The sequence below is a fragment of the Dromaius novaehollandiae genome, chromosome 3 (assembly GCF_036370855.1).
Source record: "Dromaius novaehollandiae isolate bDroNov1 chromosome 3, bDroNov1.hap1, whole genome shotgun sequence".
Lineage (NCBI taxonomy): Eukaryota > Metazoa > Chordata > Aves > Casuariiformes > Dromaiidae > Dromaius > Dromaius novaehollandiae.
The window spans coordinates 33117375-33141730 of record NC_088100.1 but is presented as its reverse complement, the minus strand read 5'-3'; the positions used below and the strand labels follow the sequence as shown (position 1 = coordinate 33141730).

The window sequence follows — 24356 nt, the reverse complement described above, 5'->3', positions numbered from 1 at the left end:
GTTCAGACCAGAGAGGGAAGAACTGGTATTCACATGAAAGCATCAATTTAAGTTCTGCAAAAGGAGATCTAGCCACAAAGCAAAGATTGGCTTTGATATCTGGCATCAGCAGCAACATCTTTCTGATGTCACTAAAGAGAAACAGAACCGTAACTTAGGTATCATTAGGACAGAGACTCAGATAGTCCCTGGACAAAGGAACTAGAATGTCCTGTGCTGTAGAAGGCAAGAATATGGTTTTATCAACACCACCAATTCTAAAAGATTTTTCAGAAACTGTCCCACCTTTACAGTCCACCCAAAGAAAACTCTTTAGATTGTCGATGCCTGTATTTCTGAGTGTAGGACAGCAAACTAAGAAAGCAAGGATTTCTGCATATGTATAATGCACCCAGTGAATCAAAAAGTTCACGACATAATAAAAAACACAGCAAATATTATTAGTAGTCTAGTGATTGTTTCCTGCTACTATTAGAGGTAAAGATATACAATTCCAGTTGCTAGGGGCTGCAATATCTACCACAAATCAGAGATTTTTGCCTTCATTATTCCATGTAAAGGATACTCCAGAGCTCCACTTGACAGCTAGTAGCCTCCAGTTGTTATATTTGTCTATTCATATTCCAGTCTGTTATGTTCATGTGGTTTTTTTTTTTTTTTTTTTTTTTTTTAAAGAGTCTGGCCTCACATAAGTGAGACCAGTCTTGGAACAGAAGCACTCAGAGAAGTGCTAGCAAATTCTAGTTCCATACAAGTTTAGAGTCACATCGGATATTCACAACTATATTCAGTAGTACAAGGTATCCATAGAGTAGTGGCCAAACATTACCCATGCACTGGTTGAACTTCAGCATACGGCTACAAAGTTAAGCCCAAATTCTCATTTGTGGAATTGGCCTCCAATATAATCCAACACTGTTCCACTTGCCCACTTCCCCACTGTACTACTTCAGCAGTTTCTCCACTTTAGGAGGAGCACAGTGAAGGTCCTCATTCAGAAAGGTAGATAGACTCAGCCAGTCTGAGACCAAGGTACCACTGCTGGTCTGCTAATCCAAAGCAGTCTTAGATTGGCAGTCAGAAACAAAAGCCAAAGTGTTGCACAGGCAGAAGGCAATGGGCTAAAGTTAACTATTTGCTTTAGATCAATTCCTGAGGAAGAAGTGCACAGCATTTATTAAGACACAGAGGCAAAATTAAGACAGTAAGAGGACTAGCCATCAAAACAAGTGAAGAACAAGAGCAGTCTCACAAGAAGCGAGGTTTGTACACATTTACTTTGGTCTCCGAGCCACAGAAGTGATCACATGCAAGACTTAAGCTGTCTGCAAAAAGAACCCTGAATCTGAACAGCTAAACATATCTGGACTATTCCATACTTGTTTTGATAACCAGCTTGCCTTTTTCACAATTTAAATTAGATATTTCCTGCTGCTAAGAGACTTACTGTTTGAGATTGACAAATTATTATTATTATTACTAGAGAAATTAAAATTAGCTTTACTTTAAACCAAATTTGTAATAATTTGTTTTGGTTATTCAGATCTCAGCACTGCAATATTTTCTGTTCAGTCTCTTCCCACCATCACCAAGAAAAATCTGTATTTGCTACTCTTCAAAAGGACAAAAACAAGTCTTCAAGCACATACACATATCTAAGAATTGTATAGTACCACTAAAAAAGTCACTGGAAAAAAAAAGTTTTAACTCTACAATCAAACTAAACCAACTGATCCTGCTGAACAGTGTCAATCTGACCCTTTATACCGGAATTCCAAGAGAGTTCACCTAGCCAGGCTTCCTAGCCTTACGAAGGCATGAAGTGAACAACAAAAAACCCTTTGACATAGAAGTTTATTCACCTTTTCTGAAGGTCCCAAACATCCACAACTGTCTATATAAAGGTCTGCAAGCTTCTGTGTTATTTTAACTTTGTTACAGTAAAAATACATAAATAAAGATGTGAATTCACAAGTGGACCTGAAGCAGTCAATCCATTCATGACGAAGTCAACATCCAAATACCTTCTCTGTTTATAGTATCCATTGCATGTTAAAAAAAAAACTTTCCCACTGGTTTAAAACCTAGAGTTTACGTTCAAACACAATTAGGAATACTACTCTAACAAAAATCTTACTGCCTGTACTTACAGACGGTCACGCTAGACCAGATTTATTGACCTCAGTTTACTTTACAGTCCTGCTTGCTCAGCTGACTAGTCTTTTGATACTGTTGAGTACCTTGTCCCTTTCTAAGAAAAAGCATATCACCTTATATGTTTTGTTACACTCTTCAAGTCCCAGATACTTGATTCAGTACTGTTAAATATCACTACCAAAGCAATACCAGCCTTGCTTCCAGGTAATAACATGCTATAAGTCTTCCAGGCTTGTGTTGTACCTAGGTACTAACCATGCAGAAATAGCAAGTTATGAATGCCTAGAGTCAAAGGGTTGCTAACAGAAGTTAACAGAACTTTTGGACTTTGGCTCCATTCTACAGATCCATAAGAGCTGTTATTGCTTAAGAGGTTCAGACACCAAGACTGCAATAGCAATAAAAATACACTTAAGCTCCCTATACACTGAAGGAAAAAAAAAACACAACCAAACAGGTGCTTCAGGATGGGTCTCAGCACAGTCAGCACACTAGACAGATGGACAGATAAACATCTATTTTCACTCCTAGCATTCCAATATACAAAGCATTCCAACTCCTGCTAGTTTTATCTATTTATATGCAGAAAAGGAATATGAAGAGCTGCACCATAAAATTATGCATCAGAAGGAAGCTGGTTCTTTCTTTGAAAGAGTCAGGATAGCCAACGTTACTGCCTACATGCCTTACTATCCATTTCTAAGATTTGTAGGAACTAGTATAACACTAGGAGGTCATCTACTGCCTTATATAGATGACTGTTCATATAGCGATGTAAACAGCCAGTACAGAGAGACAAGAACCGCCCCACCAAACATCATCCCAGTCTACGCACTCTTTCAGCTACCTCAGCAGCTGCTCCAGAACCTTTGATTTTTAGACTCCTTTCCCCACAGAGGCAGCATCTAGCATTCCTATGCGGTTATAAGACTTGAATTTGAAGGTGACATACAGTGACTATAGCATGGCACTAAAGCAGGTAGCTTCCAATGTATTTTTAGCAGTGGCAGATTCATAGCAGCTGTTTCAACAGTTATAAGACAAATACAGAACAAAAAGCATTTCCAGAAAGTAAGTCAGCAACGACCTCAATTATTGCTTCATGTCTGCCCTGGCAGAAGTGTCCTCAGCTGTATTCTCTACCTTCCAAAAGGCCTGCAGAACAAAGCTGCAAATAGTTATAATCACTGTCCAATATATCCACATCTGACTACAAATGGAATTACTGCAGAACAGTAGAGACCTCCAGAGAATACTGAAGTCTGCAGGAGCAGGATACAACTCAGATTTAGATGCAAGGCATTTCAAGAAAGTAGCTTGCTATTTTTAATATACCTCAGCTATAAAGCCTGGGTCTTTGGGAAAGCCTCTGCCTTCAGAAGGCTAAGGAGTCAGGCGTCCCTCAAGGATTACAGAGCAGCACATTTAAGCCAATCCAAACCAAAGTAAAGGATAAGACAGCCTTCAGTACATCATCATCCCTTCTCTCCCATTTTCCATGGAAACTCGGTTCAGAAAACTAGAAGCCACAAAAAATAAGCATTAGGTTTTTTTGTTTGTTTTAAGCTAGTGTCAACCAAATAGCATCATGGTGTCAGTTACATCCTCCAACGCTGGACAGAGGCATCAGCAGTTGAAGGGGCTGGTGTCACCTGTACCTGTCATACCACAGTTTAATGCTCACATTCAGAGAGGGAATAAATCTTTTGTTCTCCCTATAGGAAGCAAAAGATATTAATAGGCACAGGTACCTCAGTCGTGGAATGAATCCCTTTCTTAATAGGCAATAATACCATGTATATTAAGCATTTCCAGAATAAGATACAACTGCAACTCAGCATAACCAAAGTTTATGCATAAAGATAGCATCACCCAACAATTGGGTGAACAGGAAGAAGAAAAAAAAAAACATAACTTGAAGAATCCTATTGAACAACAGAAAGAAGGACGACACACAAAGAACTGAAGCTCGCACAAAAGAGGAAGCTCACAGAAACCAAGGTGGACAGTAGTTCAAAGACAACGAGAATCAATAACATTAACAAAAGGAAAATGCAAGTTCTGAACTAGTACTCACACCAGAGGAGCCTTAAATATTTTTTGGTGAACAATTTCATTAGTCAGCCTGCACGAGCCAGGATGAAGAGAATGGAACCGACAATAGGGAACTCCAGAGAGGAATCACGAATGTGTTCAGAGATGAAAGGAGAAACGATGCTGTTAGTGATGCAAGAGGTAAAGGAGACTCTGACAGTCCAGGAATAGCCAGCTAGACAGCTCACAGACTTTAGTGAGCTAGTAGAGCTATTTTAAATATTGCTGCCTCAGATAGCACTCTGTACTATGACTAGCTAGACCATAACTTACCTACTAGCTAACTTACCAGCTTACTTACTAGCCAGGCCATTACTAACCATAACAACCCAATAGCCTTCTATGATAGAATGACTGGATGGGCAGATGAGGAGAGAGCAGCGGACTATGTCTAATGATGTTCAGGAAGGCTTCTGACACTGTCTCCCATAGCAACCTCATAGACAAGATCAAGAAGTGCAGGCTACATGAGCAGTCAGTGAGGTGGACTGAGAACTGGCTGAAGGGCAAAGCTCAGAGGGTTGTGATCAGCGGCACAAAGTCTAGTTGGAGGCCTGTAGCTAGTGGTGTCCCCCAGGGGTTAGTACTGGGTCCAGTCTTGTTCAACTTATTCATCAGTGACCTGGTTGAAGGGACAGAGTGCACCCTCAGCAAGTTTGCTGATGATACAAAACTGGGAGGAGCGGTTGATAGAGCAGAAGGCTGTGCTGCCATTCAGAAGGACCTCATGAAGTTCAACAAAGGGGCATGCAGAGTCCTACACATAGGGAAGAATAACCTCAGGTACCACTACAGGCTGGGGCTGACCTGCTAGAAAACAGTTCTCTGGAGAAGGACCTGGGAGCCCTGACGGACAACAAAGTGACCATGAGCCAGCAATGTGCGCTTGTGGCCAAGAAGTCCAATGGTATCCTGGGCTGCATGAAGAAGAGCGTTGCCAGCAGGTCGAGGGAAATGATCCTCTTCCCCTGCTCAACCCTGCTGAGGTCACACCTGGAGTGCTGGGTCCAGTTCTGAGCTCCCCACTATGAGAGAGTCATGGAGCTACTGGAGCAAGTCCAGCAAAGGGCTACCAAGATGATGAAGGGACTGGAGCATCTCTCCTATGAGGAAAGGCTGAGAGAGCCAGGACTGGATATCCAGAGCAAGCAATTATGCCGTTCTAAGAACTGGAACAATTTGTCTCAAAAGCAAGTCTAGAAACTTACAGTGGCAGTGCTAAGGCTGTGCATTTTCAGGAGCATAAAAGACAGATATCCAGCAGCTAGCTCACGTGACAAAACAAAGTGAGGAAAGGCTATTTACAGTAAGAAAGACCAAAGGCTTATGGAAGGCAAGGGCAGATGACAGTAAGAAGTTAACAAGATATGAGATCAGAAAATAAGGACTGCCATAACAAGATAAGGCATTTGCACATTACACTTGAGAGAAGGAGGGGGAAACAAAAAACAGCCCTCTCAATATTTCAAGCTCACATTATATCACAAAACAGATTTATGTCACGTTTCCTGGCAGCTAGGGAAGGGTGAAAGCAAACAATGCCTTTAGCACAGAGAAAGAGAGCAAGGGAAGAAGGGGGTTTAAATGGGCAAATGAGAAAACAGGAAGAGGCCTTCAGAAGTACAGACAGATTTTAGATAAGGTAGCTAAGTAAAATAATTTGCAAGAAAGACAGAAACTGAAATACAGGTACTGTAATTCAGAAGACAGCCTGGTTAGGAGATTGGTAGGTGCTTCAGAACTCCAGAACCTGAATAACAGGAACAACGCTCAAGATAAGTCAAAGCTTGAACTGCCATAAAGATCTTATAAAGGGCAGGAAAGTATCAAAGAAGAAAAATGCATGAAGACACTCAGTAACACAACTAGCAGAGGAAGGAGGCTGAAAGTGTCAATACTGCTGAACTGAAGTGGAAAAAGAAACCAAACAAAAAGGACTATGGAGATTTGCAAACATTTCTTGCAAACTAGATGACGCTTAGAAAGAGGGAGTTCAGAAAAGTGGACAAAAATTAGCTGTAGGATTCCAAACTCTGTTTTTGAGCAATCAACGTCTGAAGCATATGCTTTGGGGCTATGGAACAACATATTGGACATGGAACAACAACTTGGACAGCAAGCAACTTTGAACAGCATTAAGCATCAAAATTCTTAAGTGTCAATAAAGGACAAAATGTACAAGCATGATTTTCCTTCTCCCAAAAAGCATGTAACCAATGAGTCTTTAACACAGCAACCAAAAATCTGAGGGCCAGAATATCTGTCCTGTAAAAGGCATAAGGAGAGTTACTTGCAAAACAGTAAGTGTATTTTACCATCTTCGGTGCAATCCATATTATGTGTGCCTTAGCGTTGTATACAAGGAAAAAGGAATTAGAAATCTTATTTCTGCATTTCCATAAAAGTGATATATGAAACCAGCTCTTCATGCAAGACACTGCATGATTTATGTTCATGGCCAAGAAGTAGCATGCATAGATTGAAGAGAGACAATACATAGTGCAGTTTCTGGTTGCTGTAAGTTAACCTCCATTTGGGTAATGAGGAGGACCAAAAAAGGCAGTTCTGGAACTAATCATACACTGTGATCACCTGATTATTATTCAGCAATTATTATACTTCTGGACACATCTTAATGATTTTATTCAACAGGAAAGAGCAGTATGTCACATTTTTTCTTTTCAAATTCATCAAACTCAAGCTAAATACAAACACAAGTACATACCCACTTTTGGACAGAATAAAACTATTATACTAAAAAGAGATAAAATTTGACAGTATTGTAATGCTTAAGAATTTCTCTCATCACCAAAGCTAAATCTACGACACGCATCAAGACTTGAAGAGCCTAGCATTTACATGACTAAGTCAACCTTAAACAGAGTCCATTATTTTGGATGTTCAGCACTCAACTCATCCAGCACCTGCTCTTAAGCATCGGCCGGCAACTTCCCGAGAACCCACTGACACGATTCACTCCCGTTCAGCACCCGGCAAAGCAGAGGGGGCACGCGTGGGTGAAACTACAGGAAAAGGCCGGGCCAGTCATTGCACAAAGCCTCAGCAAGAGGGTTTCTGACTGGAGGATAACGTAAACACGGCGCATCTGGGTGGGGAAGCGGCGATAGGCAACAAGGCTGGGGGGGGGGAGTCGCCTTCCCGGCCGCCCGGACCCCCGCTGTCTGCCCCCTCCGGCCCCGTCTGCGGGGCCGGGAGCGCCCCGCGGCTCCTGCGGACGTGGAGCAGGGCGGGGAGGCGGCACCCCTGCCCGGCCCCGCAGCGGGAGGCCGCAGAGACGCGCGGGCGCCGCCCCGCACGGCCCCGGCCCCGGCCCCGGCCCGGCCGCACCGGCGGGCCGCAGCCCGCCTCCGGCCCGGCCCCGTCCGTACCCTTGGCCTCGCAGTCGGCGCAGTACTTGTTGTCCTCCTCCCGGAGCAGCTTAGCCAGGATGGCCTGGTGCTGCTCGTTCTGCTTCTGCGCCTTCTCGCGGCACGAGCGGGTGGCCATGGCGGCGGCGGCGGCGGCTCGGGCGCGGCGCTCCCACCTCGCGCAGCCACGGGAACCGGCCGCCGCGAGCGCCGACTTCCTCAACCGGAACTACATGCCGCCGCAGACCCATCCGCCTCCAGCCACACAACACCGCCTTCAGCGCGCACGCCCACTCCGCGCACGGCGGCACCGCTCCCGCCGCGAAAATAGTCCGCCGGGTCCTAGTGCCGGTAACTCTGCCCTGCGGAGCTGCCCACAGCGCCGCGCCGCGCCGACTCAGCTTAGTGAAGGGCGAGCGGCGGCGCCCGGGAGCTAGGGCCCTGTGGCGGCGGAGGTGTATCCATCCAAAGAACTGAAGCCTATATATAGCCTATAAAACACTTCAGTGAGACAGATGGATATCCAGGTCTCCTCTCTCAGACACTAGATTACTGAATCATGCTCAGTATATTTTTTTCTGCTCTAATCCAATGGTTAATTAATTATCCCAGTTACCCAACCCAATGGTTAATTAATGTCCCCCAGTTTGGGGGGACACAAAGGACTGAGAGAACTGCATATCAGAATAATTAGTAGCTAGGCTATCACATAATATGGGAGAACATGCTTAGGTCTCCCTGAAATAAAGCAGGGAGTTAAGGTCTGCCCGCAGGCTGGGACAGCATGCTAGCCAGTGAGTTATTGGCCGTGAGATTACAAACACAAGGACACGGTATTGATGCATAAACCCAAGAGATGGGTTATTAATCCTACTTGGAGCTGAGCATCTAAGAGTTAAAACTAAACTACAAATAGGGCAATAGGGCACGACAAAGTTGTGTGCTCCAGTTGCCTTACCTCAGTGCTTAAATCCAAAGCTCTATGTCAGCTCCTGTGTTGCCTGTTCATCACACTGGAAGAGTTAGAGACTCAGCCTCCACACTGAATAGAGAACTACTGAAAGCGGGAGTCCCTGTGGAGCTAGGGAATATCAAAGAGTGAATACGGGTGTGTTTGCATCCTTGGGGACTTAGACAGCGTGGTACTAGAATGAGCCTTGGAATCTGCAACCAAAAGATAAGACCTTACAATATGTGTTAATAACTGATATAACAATAAGCAACATACACAGGTTTTATTTTGTTTTGTCATTTTTACTCTAATGGCTAGAGAAATCCTGTAGAACTTGAGGAACCCAGGCTCACTAGCCACGTGAAAAGATTTGAACCAACTGTTTGTACCTAGGGAGCATCTCCCTCCCCACTCTGCTACCGAGTGCCCTGGAACATGGGCAGAAGAGAGTTAAAGATCTACTGTACCACAAGGAGTGTAAAACAAACATAAATGTAGCCTGATATTAGCCATGCTTGGCTATGGACTTGATTGTTGGGGTGCAAGTGTCCTGGCTGCTTAAACATGACACTGAACAGGACTGACTTCTTTGAGCTGAGTACTCTACATACAAGCATACAATTGTTTTCCTTTTCTAGCCCAAGGTACTTTGAATTACTGGATTTTTTCATAAAGGAAAACAGCTTCAGCTGAAAGAGCACAGCATACCTCTGCTCCTCCCCTTCATCTCAAAGGTCTGAGGAATAGAAGCCTTTTCAGAAAGGCAAGAACTGTGGATCTGAATTCCCTGGGAGATAAACAGAAATGAACTCGTCTCTCATGTGCTAGGTGAATTCTTGCTGGGTCCTTGTATCAAAGGACTGTGGCAGCAACACTGCCATTTTAAAAGAAAACCATAGTTGCTTTTGTATTTTGTGAAGAACTTGACCTGTACATTACATATGCTCTGAAAATGTCTACTGTATTGCCAGAATGTATCAAGTGGCTTTAAGCAATCAGCTTAATTTCATGTGCATCAGTTTTTCTAATCCTAAAATGACTACAGTGATATTTGCCATGGAAAGTAGTTATTGATCCAGTTCCTGTATTTGGGAAACCCTAGACAACTGCAGAGTAAGAGCATTATTTGGTGTGTGCTTTGGCATTTGTGACTTTAAAACGAAAAGTCCTGATTGTTAATATCCAGAGTCTAACTCCCACTTTGTGTGTGCATTTGGGCCGTTTTTAAAAGAAGGGGATTGATCCTCTTCTAACTGTCCAGCATTAAGATGTACTACTTGTGTTCAGCTCTGAAAATTATGCCTGTCCTTCAAAGCACCTGTCCACCCTTCTATAAAGTAATATAAACATTAAATTGCATGCTTCACTATGGAGCTGAGAGGAATTAGTTATTAATATTTTAATAGATAGTGCTTTGAAAACAGCATGCTATAAATGTATTATTAGGTTTTTCCCAGAGAGCTTAAATGAATGTAAGGATTTTAAAAAATTTACCCCTTCTCTGCCTTTGCTGCTTTTCTTAGACTTGGAAGAGGGGCAGACGACTGTAGATATGAAGTTATTGTCAGAAGCATTTTTTCAGAGGAAAAAAAAAATAAAGAGAAAATGTCTTTCAGGGTATAGCATGGTTTCTAGAATGAGTTAGGGCATCCGCACACCATGCAGGGAAATTTTGTGCAGAGAGGCCAGAGATGTCACTAACTAAGGCTCCTCCAGAAGTAGATCTTACACAACTGTCCTGCTGAGTCTGTATCACTTTGGTGCGCTTTGCTTCACTTTTCCATAAGCCCTGCAGAGCACAGACTGTACAATCCAGTTTTGGAATTGTTTAACTGCATACTTTATGTTTCAAGCTCTGTATCTCCAGAAGTTGGCGAGTTTCATGCAGCTAACTGTGATTTTTTCATAAAATAACTTCAATACTGGAGTTCTGCAGTCTCTGACATTAGAGATTGTGCTGTGTTCAGTAAAAGCACAGGTATACCTTGAATCAGAAATGCTTCTCGCCAGCTTTCGTTACTCATCATCATAAGCTGCTTCACAGTTCTGCAGGGATACTGTTAGGTAACTTCTGAAGTTCATGTTGTCTTATAATCTGATAGCACAGCCTTTCTGACTGAAACTCACCAAATCTGGATACCTACCTTATTCAGAAGTCTCCCTAGAAAACAGCTTTAAATAGTATTTGCTAATCAGGACAGTATTAGCATAAATTTGACTTAATGGGGAAGAATGTGTCAGGTGCGAAGTTATTAACTGGAATGAAACCAGGTGTTAAAATAGCTGTGTTTTTCTAATGTCTCATCCTTTAATAGCAAAGTCCAGAAATACACAGGGTTCCATTTGGAGTTGATGAATCTGAGAATTTCTGATTCATAAGAAACTTTGGTGCTTCAGACATTTTCGTGCTGTCTTGAAAAACAGATGTATATAAAACTTCAGAGGAAATGGATATTTCAATAAATGTTTCCAAAACTGAACTCTCAGAAGTTGGTTCCCCAAGCTGGAGTCTGGGTAGCTCAGGGAATCAGATAATATGGTACCTGCAGTCTTTGGCTGGTATAGAATGGCTGAAGCTGATAAGTTAATCTCTATCACAAACTTAAGATGTTTAAGACAATTTTTAGCTATGTCTACCCTTCATAGTCGATGGAGAGAAATGGACATCCCAGGAGGTGATTCATCTCGTTCTGAGACAGGTGTTGAAGTCCGGTGAGATGAATTACCACCTGCAAGCGCTTCTCTTAAAAGGAGATGAATCACTTTCTGAATTGTGTCTCCCCATTGACTATAAAGGGTAGAGAGGGTAACTGTCTTGTACCTGAGTGCAAAAAAGTTAGTCATTTATGAAATTAATTCTCAGCTTTGTTTTTAATTACTGCTTTTCAGCAATGTATTTTGTGTAGGGAAATCTCTGCCCAGCTCTAGATCCGATATCTTCAAGCAAAAGAAGAGAAGAAGAACTAGTAACATTAAGTTTCAAGTATTGGAATCTACAGCTGTACCAGCAGTTTCTGTTGTTTTTCTTCTTTGCTTAAAAAGAAAAATATAACTCCTCAAACAAATTCCACAAAGTGTTGTAAAATACAACATTTTTACACCCCCCCCCCCCCAAAACGCACAAGTCTGTGAAAGTCAGGAAGTTTGGAGTGAGGTTTCAAAGCTAAGTTTTATTTCTACTTCCATAAACCTTTTTAATATTAATATACAAACTATATGTATATGTTAACATAATAATTTATGCATTACAAAATTTCAACTAACACAATACAAAATGTATTTATACCATACAAAAATTTCCTAATGTGATGCAAAACCACTGGGGGCAAGACTGCTAAACCTATGTACAAAGGATTGACAAAATTATATTCCATCTTTCCCAAAACTGGTATTAAATGTTAGACAGCATTGCATGGTCACTTAACATTCAAATTGGAAGTTGATCTATACCTATTGTGCACTTGCCCCAAGAGCAGCACGAATTGTGTATTCTTCTTGGAGCTTCAGCACTTACTGCTCACCCTGTGTAGCAAACGGTAGTAGTGTCATAACTGAGAAGGTTAAAAAGTGTAAAAGAAGGAAGTTTTATAGGTGAGGCAGGATTTTAAATGTCTTCATGCTTCTGTATGCTAACTTGACTGGAGAGATGAGATACTAGAGGTAATACATTTTTCTTCCAGTTTCTTGGTTCTTCCTTTACTTTAGTTTCAACACACACAGACTGAGCTCCTGATATTAAATGAAATTAGACATTATGGCACCACAGATAAAACAGCCTCAGCCAATAGGTGCTGAGCATTTGAAACATCCTGAAATCTAAAGATTGTGGTTTGTTTGCATTTCTGAAAATTAGAACAGAAATTCTTAAATCTAGAAAGGGATCTTGATCTTTTCTGAAGTGACATCATCTAGTGACATTCCAGCACATGATGAGCACAAGCAACCTTGTTTTCCTGGAAGCTATTAGTAAATCTGGGCTGTAATTGTAAACACCAATGAGTACCAGGCAGGTAACTACAAAATAGATAGATGGATGCAAACGACTAAATACATTTCAATGAGTTTTGCTGTCAGTCATGTATTGTGTCAGCTCAGAAGAAAAAATCACACTGCACAGATTATATGCATGTATACAGTTATGTTTTAAACTACTGCATATATTGGGCCACTGTATTTTAGTGTGGACTATAGTGTAGAATAGTGTAGGGGTAGAATATCAAGAAATGGAAGTTCCATATGGCTCTGATAGAAGCATGGAGGAGATCTTCAAATTGAAATGCTTTACACTTTCCAAGCTCACACTGTATTTTGAGCTATTTAAAACTGTGTGTATGTTTCAGCCTGATTCTTTTCATTTCAGCTTATCTCATTTTAAGATTGGGCTTTTTGGACAGAAACTCAAAGAGAGAGAATATTAGTTGGAACTTTATGAGTCAGTCATGCGTTTGGCTCACTCAGACTTTGAGAATAAGGATACCAGCCTTAGCTATCAGCAGTCATTTATAGCTAGCCAAGAAGAGGAGCAATAATCAGATGTGAAATCAGTTGCAAAATCATAAATTTGAAAGATTAGGGAAAAATATGAAAAGAAATTACAAAATGAGACAGCTGAGCTCCATTGTGATTACTGTTTCATGTGCTACTCTGAAAAAGAGTCTTTGAAGCTTATAAAGGTTTTATTGACTGGGATAAACTACAGAATAGACACTAAATCTAGGAAACTTTTTGTCTTGTCTTCACATGGAACAAATCTTAATTTTATCTCTTTTAACAACAGGAATTGTTATTCACATAGCCCATTTTTTTTGCCCAGAGAAATTATGAACTTGTAGAGAGTGTAGGTTAAAGACTAGGTAATGAACCACAAGCTTCAGATTGTTCCACACAGAATATCTATACATAGTTCCTATAACAATTTTTCCTCTTTAATGTTATGCTTTTTCCTACTATTTTCTGTAGTATTGTGTTTAGATATTAGTGTAAATAAATAAGTGTATATATTTTCATTTGAGAAAACTGCCCTTTAAAATAAGGCACGATTAATAATTGTGTGGAAGAATTCACCTGCTTGAAAGTCTGCAGTGATCCTGCCAATACTACCTGCTTCATCTTGGTGGAATCTTTCTCAAAGAAGTAAAAATGTTCAGGAAAAACATTTTAAATGTTTTTATGTTTAAATGTTATTTTTTATTCTTCAAGATAATTTCGTGCTGCGGGAGACACTCAGGTAGTGGGATTCCAGATCAGCCTTGGCTATGCAAATCATATTGGCTGCTCAGTTTCTCTGAAGTCCAGTGATGCTGAAGAAGGATCATTTTTACTTACAAAACTGACTGTTTTTAATTGTTAGAAGCAGTGAGTCTTTTATCAATAAAAGAATGTCTGTAGCATCTACAAGCTGAGTTCGTATCTGGAAGAAAACGTGTTTCTCTTCAGCTACCTAATAGTAAAGAATTGAGAAAAGTGATTCGCCTTAAAAAGATGGTAAGTTTAGCTTCTTCCTTCAGCACTTCTTTCACTTGAGGAGGAACACCTTTGGGTAAGTTCACAGTGCTGGGGCTACATCTGGCAGCTAAAAAGACTCAGCTGGGTGGCAGCCACCAAGAAGTCCATGTAGGCTGCTGCGATGTTTCCCTTGCAGCTCCTCCAAGTTGCTCTGTATGGGAAGTGTGATGTCTCACACGAGAGAGTAGCAGCTTTGGCTCAAAGAATTTTTGGCTCTTGAAGATGGGTGTGGCCCTAAGGAGCATGCAATTGAACAGGATTATCTCCAAGCAGGCACCTGACTCTCTGTGGGATTCCCTCCAGCCCACTAGCTTGCTTTGATTTCTTACTGCCATGCTTTAGGCTGACTCTGGAATTCCCTCCAGATCAGGATTTCACCAAATAGGGAAGTTTCTGTGGAAACCTCCCAGTAACTGTATAGCTTTTCAACAAGAGTTTTTCTCTCCATAACAAATCCATCTTGTATATTGGTCCTTTGCTTCTCAGTTGTTTCCTTTCCATATTCTGACGTGTGGCACTGGTTACTCCTCACCTGGCGTGTTTGTCTTCACAGACACAGGCCCACATAGATAGATAGATGTAATAAAAGAGAAAAATTAAGATTGCAGGGTCTGTGCTTTTATTACTACAGCATCTTTGATATCAAAGTCCTACTAAAAAATATTGGTACAGTAAAGCAACAAGGATTTTCTAAAAGCAGTGTTATTTTGATTGTGTAAAAATAGACTTCTATCTCCAGGAAGTATATTGAATTTTCTCTGTTATGACTTAATGATTTGCTGTTATGACAGACTTAATTAATCTGATGAGTCCATGTTCAATGTTCTGGCAAGTATAATCAGCCCTGGAGTATTTTTTTATTCCCCAAAGGCACATTGTTTCTATATTTATTTCATTCGGATGTTTTATATGGGCCCTTATTTCTCTTCCTTGAAGAAAAGTGTACCTTTCTGTCAAATACATTGAAAGCCACATGTTTAATTTACTGAAAATGAAATGATCTTTTTACTTAGAAAGTAAAAGGAAAAGGTTATAGAACAAGAAGTCCAGCTAGTTAATGGCTGTAGAAGTTATGGGAGGGAGAGGAAAAGGTTGATCATATAAAAATCACAGGACAGATTTAGAAGAGAGTTTACAGTAAAAGAAAAGACTCTTATAAATTCCAAGGCATATATAATCCCCTGTCTTATTTCTAAAAATGATCTACACGATGTCTGTATGTTTGACTTCAAGAGGTACTTTCCATAAGTCATTTCTGTCTTGCTCCTGAATCTTCATTTTGTGTTCTGTAATGTCACTCATCTGCCAGATTAGTCTAAAGCCTTTGAAGTGTGGAAAGATCATCTGTTTTCCAGCTTTACTCCCATGCAGAGCTCCATTTTGCACTACAAGTCTTTTGGGGAGGGATTTGTCTTCTGAAAAGAATGAAGCATTTATAATGGGCACTATAAAATACTGAATAGAGAAGAAAGCAGAGAGATCCTGGGCTAAAAAAAGTAGATGTAAACATAGTTTATATGTGATGTTAAGTGTACTCATTATATGGATGATCATTATTTGACAAACACTACACCTTTTTAAAATTTTCACTGCCTGGTACTATGAAAACTTTTGCTCTTCAGAAGGTGCAGTTCACAGCCTGTTTTATCAGTGTTTGACACACTGATTTGAGCTTTTGTATGTAATGGTTTGTACCTTTCCTATTGGGGAGAAGGCAAGAAAAACTGTAAGTGATGTTGTAAGAACTGCTGTTTCACACTAATAGTTTTATTACATTGCTAGACCCTGCTCATGCTATCAGATGCTGTGCAGAAGGGGCCTTCCTTCACTGGACCACTTGAAGGAATGATCAGGAACAGGTAGAGTATTGAAATAAAGTGTCTTTCTTCATGTGACAGTTGAATATTTTGTGCGTCAGGATCATTTAGACCTATTTAAATGTTGTTTTGCTAATACAGCACATTTAATAATAGTCTAGTGCTAGGCAGGGCATAATTGTTTGCTCTGTGAAGGATAATTTGTAATGAGCAATGTTGGCCTTACATCTCTGATGACAGGACATCCCCTCTGAATCCTCAAGCTAAATGACACACCCAAGTTCAGCCATTATCTCTATGTATTCTTAGTATCATGTAGCCTAATATGCATTGTCTTTAATATAAAAGTTTAGAGCATTTATGTCTGTGACAGCTGTGTAACGCCACAAAAGGCTTTTTATATTCTCTTCATCCTGCAGTAGAAGTGGTCGTATCATTAACAACAGGCTCTTAATAATGGTGATAATTTGTAATGTGGAGCAACAATTTCTAACATTAAAATAAAATGGTTGTGTACTTCTAAGTGATGGTAATTAAGTTAAAATCCATATTTGTAAGAGATCTTAGATCTTATCTAATGATAGATCTTAGAATTATGATAAACATACAACTGTGTAAAATAGCGATGTGGTTTAGTTACATCCTTTTGACAAACTGTTCAGTAGAAATCCTAACTGGAGTCTGAACCCCTTGAGCTCAGTCAGTGGAGACTGATCAGATGCTATTAGTATGACTTTTAACTAATGCAAAACTGCAAAATAAAAAAGGATTAAGTTACATCTGATGGCAAGGTTTTGCTGGATAGGTGTCTTCCTCTGCTATTTCCGCGCGAGAGAGGTTTTTTGGTTTTAGTAGACATGGATGTTAATAATATTGTCATTTTGAGTTTGGGACTGCTTTTGGTGAAATCTCTCAATATCAGCAGTGGGTTATTCTGTCTCCCTGATGATTCTGGTGACACCTGTAAGGCAACTCACAGCTTCCTCTGGTTGCAGCTGAATCTCACTGGCTGTGCCTAGATAATCGAGGACCAAATTTCCCTGGGTGTCACACCAATACTGAAATTTATTCATGTCCACGTTATACAAGTTCCTTATATTCTCTGTGACTTTTTCTCTTTGCATTTCAATAGTTAAAGACTAGGTTTCATGTCCTTTGAGCTGCTGCTTTCAGAGCCATGACACAGATTAACTAAGCTCTTTAAATAGCTCTCTAATTTCAGAGTGGTTTGCATGACATTGATGGTGTAATTTAAAACTACAATACTGAGCTTTTTTACCTTTCCTGTAGCACACATTCCCATAACCAATTTGTATCATATAAAAGGAGAGAAAATAAAATTTCCCACTGCATTTTTGGACTGAATATTTAACTTACACTGATACCAGTTGCATAACCAGTCTCAGTTCTGCACCACACAGTATCATAAATGAGCAGATTACTCAACACTTATGTATTGTGGGTTTTCTTGTACTTTCCTGTGATGTGTTTAGTTGTGGTCAGAGATAAGATTTTTGCCTGGATGAACTGGGTCTGATCCAGTACAGGCAGTCCCAGGTCTGGTCTTGGCCAAGTCATTCCATGTCTAATGGCTCAATTTCCCCATCTGTAAAATGAGAATAATGTACTGGCCTCCTTTTTAAAGCGATTTCAGATTTATGGATGTGAAGTGCTACTAAAGGACATGTTATTATTAATTCCTGCATCCCTGGAGCTTGGATTAAAGTGAAGGCATCTGCCTTGTGCTCATTATTTCTTGTCTGAAGTGTCTATCTTCTTTGTATATATTTATAGAAGATTCCATGGATTTTGAGGTTCAAGGAAGCACGTTATTCCTGCACTTGAGAGCAGCTATCTCGCTTTGTTGACCCTTTAAGGCATCAAGCTGTCTCAAATACAGGAGAGTTTCTTGCATGACTCATCCTGGAATGACAGCTCCCAGGAATACGCATCACAGAGCAAAACTGTAAGGTAAGCAGTTTTTTTCCCCTTCCAATCCCATTTCTGACTAAGACTAAAATACCTTCTGTGTCTTAGATTCCATATCTCTTAAATTGAAAACTAGTACTCTTAATGTTCCTAACTCACAAACCAGTTCGGGGGAATTACTTAGAAATTATGCCTGATGCATAATTCCAAATTGTTCTGACTGGGAGAAATACTACAGCAGCAATAAGAACTTATAAGAACTAATAGATAATAGAAGAAAACCAGGGTAAGGTCTGCAGAGGTGGTTTCCAGCTGAGGGGTGCCCAGTAGGTGCGTACAGGGTGGGCCTGAGAATACCTGCACTGGGTGCTGTGCATGCCTTGTTTTAGCTGCTTGGTTTACATACATGGAGATTCAGCTTGGTATTTCAGTCCTAAAGCTATCATTTTTTATCTGTGGTCAGAATCAAAAGGGCAGGTTTTCTGCTGTGGAAAAGCCTTTTTAGTAAAATAAAAATAGAGAACGATTCATTAATAATCTTTGCTTTTATCAGTACAAATGTGGGTGGAGGAAAATATTAAAAATAGGTCAGATGAAATCTACACAGCTAGTTGAATTGGAAGTGTTATTATTAGTGAATGATTGCTGAGAGGAGTCCTAATCTTTTCCTTTAAATGTCCAAAGATAAACAACTACAGATGCAATTGATTTGAATCAAAAGTTTTAGTGTAAACACTGCTAAAATATTCAGTGAGAGGCAAGTGTTCAACAACCACATATGCTTGCTCGTTATTAGAGAAGTGAAGAACGTGATAATAAATTGAAATTCAGAAGTGGAGTTTCTCCTACTTCAGCTAAACTGATTTTAATGTTAATGAAACCCTGACAAAAGAGAAATATGCAGGAAGGGTAAACTGAGAGAAAATACTGAGTGTTTTTTGCAAAAAGAATGGCTTTAAAGCAGTTAAAAGAGCCTAAGGTGTTGCATAAGTATTGATGAGAATGCTCCTTCTGAGAATAAGTCTTATTCCAGTTGCATGCAGAGATACTCGTTCTGAGAAAAATGTGTAAGAACTGAAAAAGTATCCACACACTGTAGACAGTTTAAATGTGACATAAGTAATTCGTTATGTTAAAATCAGGGTTTTATCTGATGTGTCCAAGAGGCCACTTGCTTGGGGACAGTGTGTTTGTTTTCACCTCAATGTAACTGATACAGAGATGCAGCTTATCAGCCTTCTCTCATGAATCTCTCTTTCCCCGTGTGGCCTTTGGCAGAACCCAGTTACGGAGCTTTTTCTGCCATGTGCCCTGGCACTGTATGGAATAGCCTGAAGATGCTGCCCATTAGGGAGTCTGTGAAATGGACTCTTTCCTTCACAAACAGGTCAACCTTCACCTGGCTGAACAGTATTATCTGAGACCTTGTTTTGACATCTCCTGTTGTGCAAACTGTTGTTGACTTTGCTTGTTAATTGGCCATCATGGCCAAGATGCTTGTATTTATCAGTGAGTCTCTTCATGTATTTCAGCTTGCATTGTCTTATACATACAATGAAAAATAATCCTTTCTTTTTTTATTGCCATAACAATTTAGACTAATTATTTCTCCAAAATTCTGCTGATACTGATTGCTTCCTCGAGGAAAAAAAGCCAACCCACATCAATGTAACAATGAACCGATGATAACATGACCCCAGAGCAACAGTGTCAGCAGTCTGGAGTGGAGAACAGGACATCAGCAGGTCATCTTTGCTCTGATACCTTCTCAGTCTTGCACACAGTATCCAAGTTTCTTTGCTCGTTAAAAAATATCAGTTTAGCATTTGAGAGTATTGATACCTGTACAGTTCTTTGAAGATATAAAACGTGACTATATTGCATCTGAGCTGACTCTTACACATCAGCAAACGTATTAAAATAGAGCATTTGTAGGCAGAAGGGGTATGTGTAAAGTACATTTCCAAAGAAACTTTTAGTTACTATTGTCCTCTGCAGTCCCTAAATCTTACTTCATGCAGTCCTGGTACTCCCCACCATAAGCCAACTATACTATAATGAATTAATTTGTTCTTCTTGTTTTTCCTGTGTTCTTAAACACAGTCCAGCCACAACAGGCATGAAGTTTAGCTCATATGACTAAGCCTTCTGAGCACTGCTGCCCATAAACTGAGAAAATAGTGATTACTGAGTATTAGGCTCAATGTATCTCCCAAATTTTTTCCATGGTTTACTGATGATGCAAAGGAAGCATTTTGTGGTTTTGTGACCACTGCAGAACAGTGGTCCAGCCTCCAAGTAGAAGAGTAAACAGCCCGGGGTATAGAAGCTGCAGGAGCCTCAGCTGGTGTGAGAGCTGTGGCCTGTGTTTTGCCAGGAATTGTTTTTTAATGTAAATGAGACATGGGACACCATGAACTATGCAGACCTGTGGAGTAACCAAGAATGACATGCTCCTACAACCTCCTGCTTTTTGCACATGCAATTAGACAGCAGGATACAGATCATGGAAATTAGAGGCTGTTTACATTAGAATTTCAGGTGGAAATAAAATTTATAAAAGTAGCATATGTGAACAGGATTGTACTCCATGTGCATAAGCATAAGTAAGGGTTCATCTATGAGTGTAAATTTTGAAAATAGAACTAAGGAAAAGACTGATTTATTCAGAGAGATTTCTCCACTAAGAAGTACAGCTGCATCTGACAGCGTTCTCCAATTACTCTAAAAGTGCAATGACATTGTTATTACACATGATAAATATGCAACAAGCCCTCTTATGGCTTCAACTGGGTGTTTGCAGAGAGAAAAAAAATCGTTATCCACATTGGATTCAGTCTCACTTCCACTACAGTCAGTAGAAAAATTACAGTTGATGATGTCTCTTGCATCTTAAATTTATTCTCTATATTGTTTTCTTTAATTGTGTTTATCCTTTTATTGACTGTATTTCTCCACTTAGGAAACACTAGAAGTTCTTTTGACCAATCAGAGCATTACAATATATTGTAAGAAACTGTTGCACAGGAGATGTTGACCAAATGGCTCATTAAATCCTCTCCAAAGCTGATTTATACCTGTGTCTATTAGTTCTGTCCCTTGCTGAGTTATTTTGTGTATGAGATATAGGCCTGTTCAAGGATCATGGGATCCTGAAAGAGAACTGTACTGAAAAACTATGTATGATTCACACGTTAAGATCAGGGTAAGATCTAATGGAAGAGTGAAAGAGAAAACTATCCCACATATGCCTATTATGAGGGGATGTCTGCCAAAGCACTTGGTGATATTTCTGTTGGATGAAGGATAGTGGACTAGATGGATTTGGGTATACTCCAAACAGATACCAGTTTTTTACAATTTGATGTATTCCATCAGGATTCCTCTTCCATGACTGCAAAAAATGTGCATTTGGTAAACAACTTTTCAGCAATTTTGATGAGATACTAGTATTTCCTTTTTACTCTAGTCTTGATATGCTTTTCATTTTTCATTTTCATTTTTATAAATGATATAAAATATGTATAAACTAATCAAACTCTAGAAGAAAAACTATTAGCTGTATTTGACTAATGTAAAATATTTTCTTATAATTTATATCTATCAAGTTTTGATACATTGTGAAATAGTTTCATGAAATGCCAGCCTCCCACACAGTGATGAAATCTGCAAACATTTCTGTAACATGCATATACATGTGAATAAGGATATGCAAATATATGCAGATATTCATATTCTAGAAATGATTACAATTTTCAATTTCATCTCTGTGTGGGAAGCTGTCATTGAAATAATTGCTTTCCATGGAGAGGAACAACATGCACCTTTTGTCTTACCGAAGAAGATCAGATGGGAAGTGCATGTCTGGTAGCAAATGCTAGGAGTCCAAATTGCTACCTGTACCTTAGCTGAGAGCACTCAAGCAGTCTAAAGGATGACCTGAGCTTAGCAGCCTACAGCCTCCATCTGTCCCTGTAGAAGACAATGTTGGGATGCTGCTAAGACTGTAGGTTATCTTGCATATACATGGGATAGCAGGGAATCACACTGACTCATCCCTTCTGCAGATGATACGCTTGGGTTTACCCAGCCCATAGCCAGGGAATGGGAGGAGAGAGCTAGGAGTACGGGAGAGAGGTGACAGGACAGGGAGGTGAATTTGGGACCGAATGCAGCATAGCAGGTCTGAGAGAGGGGGTTGTGGCATTTGGTGATACAGGATACTGGGTCATTGGAAACTAAGCTGTATTAAGGCTGGCTCCGCACAAAACTTGTTCTTTATGTGTGCAATCACTGATTCACTGTAGTGCACTGTACTGCTCATGCACTAAGAAAAAAATAACCACCACATGCCAGTCAGTGTCAGCAAACTTAGAGAGACTGGGACATTAGTGAGGGTAGAGTCCTCTAGTGGCTGAAGTCCAGAACAGTAAGTCCTTCTCAGAATTCAAGGTAAAATCCAGGCCTCTTGTGCTAGAGTCTAGCAGAGCAGTGTGTTCATTCTGAAACTGGCTTTGGTAAGGAACCTTCTTGGAGACAGTCTAAATTAAAAAAAAAAAAAAAAAAGCAAAAAAAAAAGCTAGCAATACTGGCTTAAGAGAAGTTTGTTGTGTGTCCAGGGACAGCATGAAATCCAGTCCACTTCTGAATTTTTATCAGTATGTGTCTGGCTGTTGAAGTACAGAAGAAGAGCTGTCAGAAAGGGTTCTGTGGACTACTAAATCAAATTTGGGCTGCTATTCCTGAATTACGTTGTATGAGAATTTCCCATATGGCAGGTATTCCAAAATATTTGAGGACCAAATTTTCCCATCTCATCATCTCATTCCATACCTTACCATTTCTCTTCCACTGAGACAGTGGATGATGAAACAGCTCCATGCATAACCATTAACTTTCTTCCAAAGGCCAGGAATCTTCTCTGCTCAGGGATAACAAGCCAACCTCATGTTTTCCAGTGTCACGGTGCCCTAAAATAATGCAAACAAATTCATTAATGCTGTTCAGCTGTCAGTGGCTTGTTTCAATAAACTCTGAAGTGAGATAACCTCTTTCTCCCCACTAACTGAAAGAAAAAGTGCTCACACAGCTGTGATGAGGAAAATCCTGGGGTCACGTAAAAGCATGTCAAAGGACACAAAATGGAGATAAGAATTGCAACCTTTTTCATATTATGACATCAAAGAAATGAAGAAGCTTTCATTTTTTTTTCTGATGAGCAGACTTGAAGGATACGCAGCACTATAGTTCAGGACCGTTAACCTTAGGGGGGGGCAAGCGCTCATTTCCAAACACTGCTGGTTCACAGGCTCTGAAGACCCCAAGGGAAGGAGGTGGGTGAGGAAGGACCTGCTGATGGACATGCTGAGGGACTTCCTTAGATGACAGTTTTTCTGAACTGCCTGGGAACCTGCCAGGGCAGGACCGCAAGACTGGCTGCAGCAAGGGAAGGATGGGTACATGTCACAGTGACTTTGCCTTTCAGCAACAGAAGGAAGAACTCCAGAAACAGAAAACAATTTACTGGCATTTGGGGTCCAGCTCCTACAGCAGTTTAACCCTGGCCTGGTGCCAGTTGAGATGTGGAAGTCAACTCTTGCCTGCCTCCATGCCTTCAGCCAGAGTCCACTGGTAGAGGCTGGCCAATTCTGCTGAAAGTGCAGATGGTCCCTTCTACCGTGTGCTCAGGGCAGGCAGTAGAGCTGTGCTGATGACTTGACTTCAGTAACGGCTTCTGAACCTTTACTGGTATCTGCCTCACACAGCTCACTCCTACCTGCTCAGGTACCTGTCTGCCCACTGACAATTTAGCTGCCATCAGTGGTAATAATCAACCCCCCTTCTTCTCTTCAGCCCCAAATATGTGAGGAAGTGGGCCAGAAAATGGTCAAGATGAGGCATTTAAAGACACAATTGTTTTAATATTACCACTGCCTAGTAATATACACACACAGTTATTTCAGACAGGTATACTGACACAGCATGTCACTGTCATGCTCCAACCATCTCATTCTCCCCCCTTATTTTCAAGAATATGAGGAAACTACATACTTTTTCTTGTGTTGCATCCTTGTACTTTCATGCTTTCTGGCTTGCTATAAAGCACCACAGTCACTGCATGAATCCTGCTTAGAGCACTCCACCTTTTATCCTCACATACAGTTTGCAGAGCACAGCAGGCCTCTGAGATACGGCTGGTATTATCCGCATCTTATTACACGTGGTTTTGTAGGAAGGACCATCTGGTCTTCAGCTGCCCAAATGCGCACTTGCCTGCCCTCCTGCACCTGCTCCTGTGCAATTCAGCGCCCCCCTGCCAGGCAGTCCCGCATCAGAGATCTTCGTGAGCGAGGGAGGAGAGGACAGAGGAGGTCTCCCAAAACACCAGTAGATAAAGACACCTCTAATATCTATATTCTTATGTGGGAATAAATCACAGTTTATCTTCAAAATAGAAACTACGGGTAGGACTGGAAGTCACTACCCGGCTCAGAGGCCAACCTCCTCCTACTCCAAACAACTGCATCTGTGCTC

At 40.6% G+C, this 24356-nt stretch overlaps 1 protein-coding gene across 2 annotated transcripts in view; it reads right to left on the bottom strand.

Moving 5' to 3' along the window:
- SMAP1 (small ArfGAP 1) overlaps positions 1 to 7920 on the bottom strand; it is a 97522-nt gene extending 89602 nt beyond the window's left edge. For both annotated transcript variants that reach the window (XM_026095886.2, XM_064508647.1), the window contains exon 1: positions 7641 to 7920. In XM_026095886.2, the coding sequence (XP_025951671.1) occupies positions 7641 to 7758 (118 nt within the window). In that variant the 5' untranslated portion in view covers positions 7759 to 7920. The remainder of the gene's footprint in view (positions 1 to 7640) is intronic.
- Positions 7921 to 24356: the final 16436 nt, after the last annotated feature.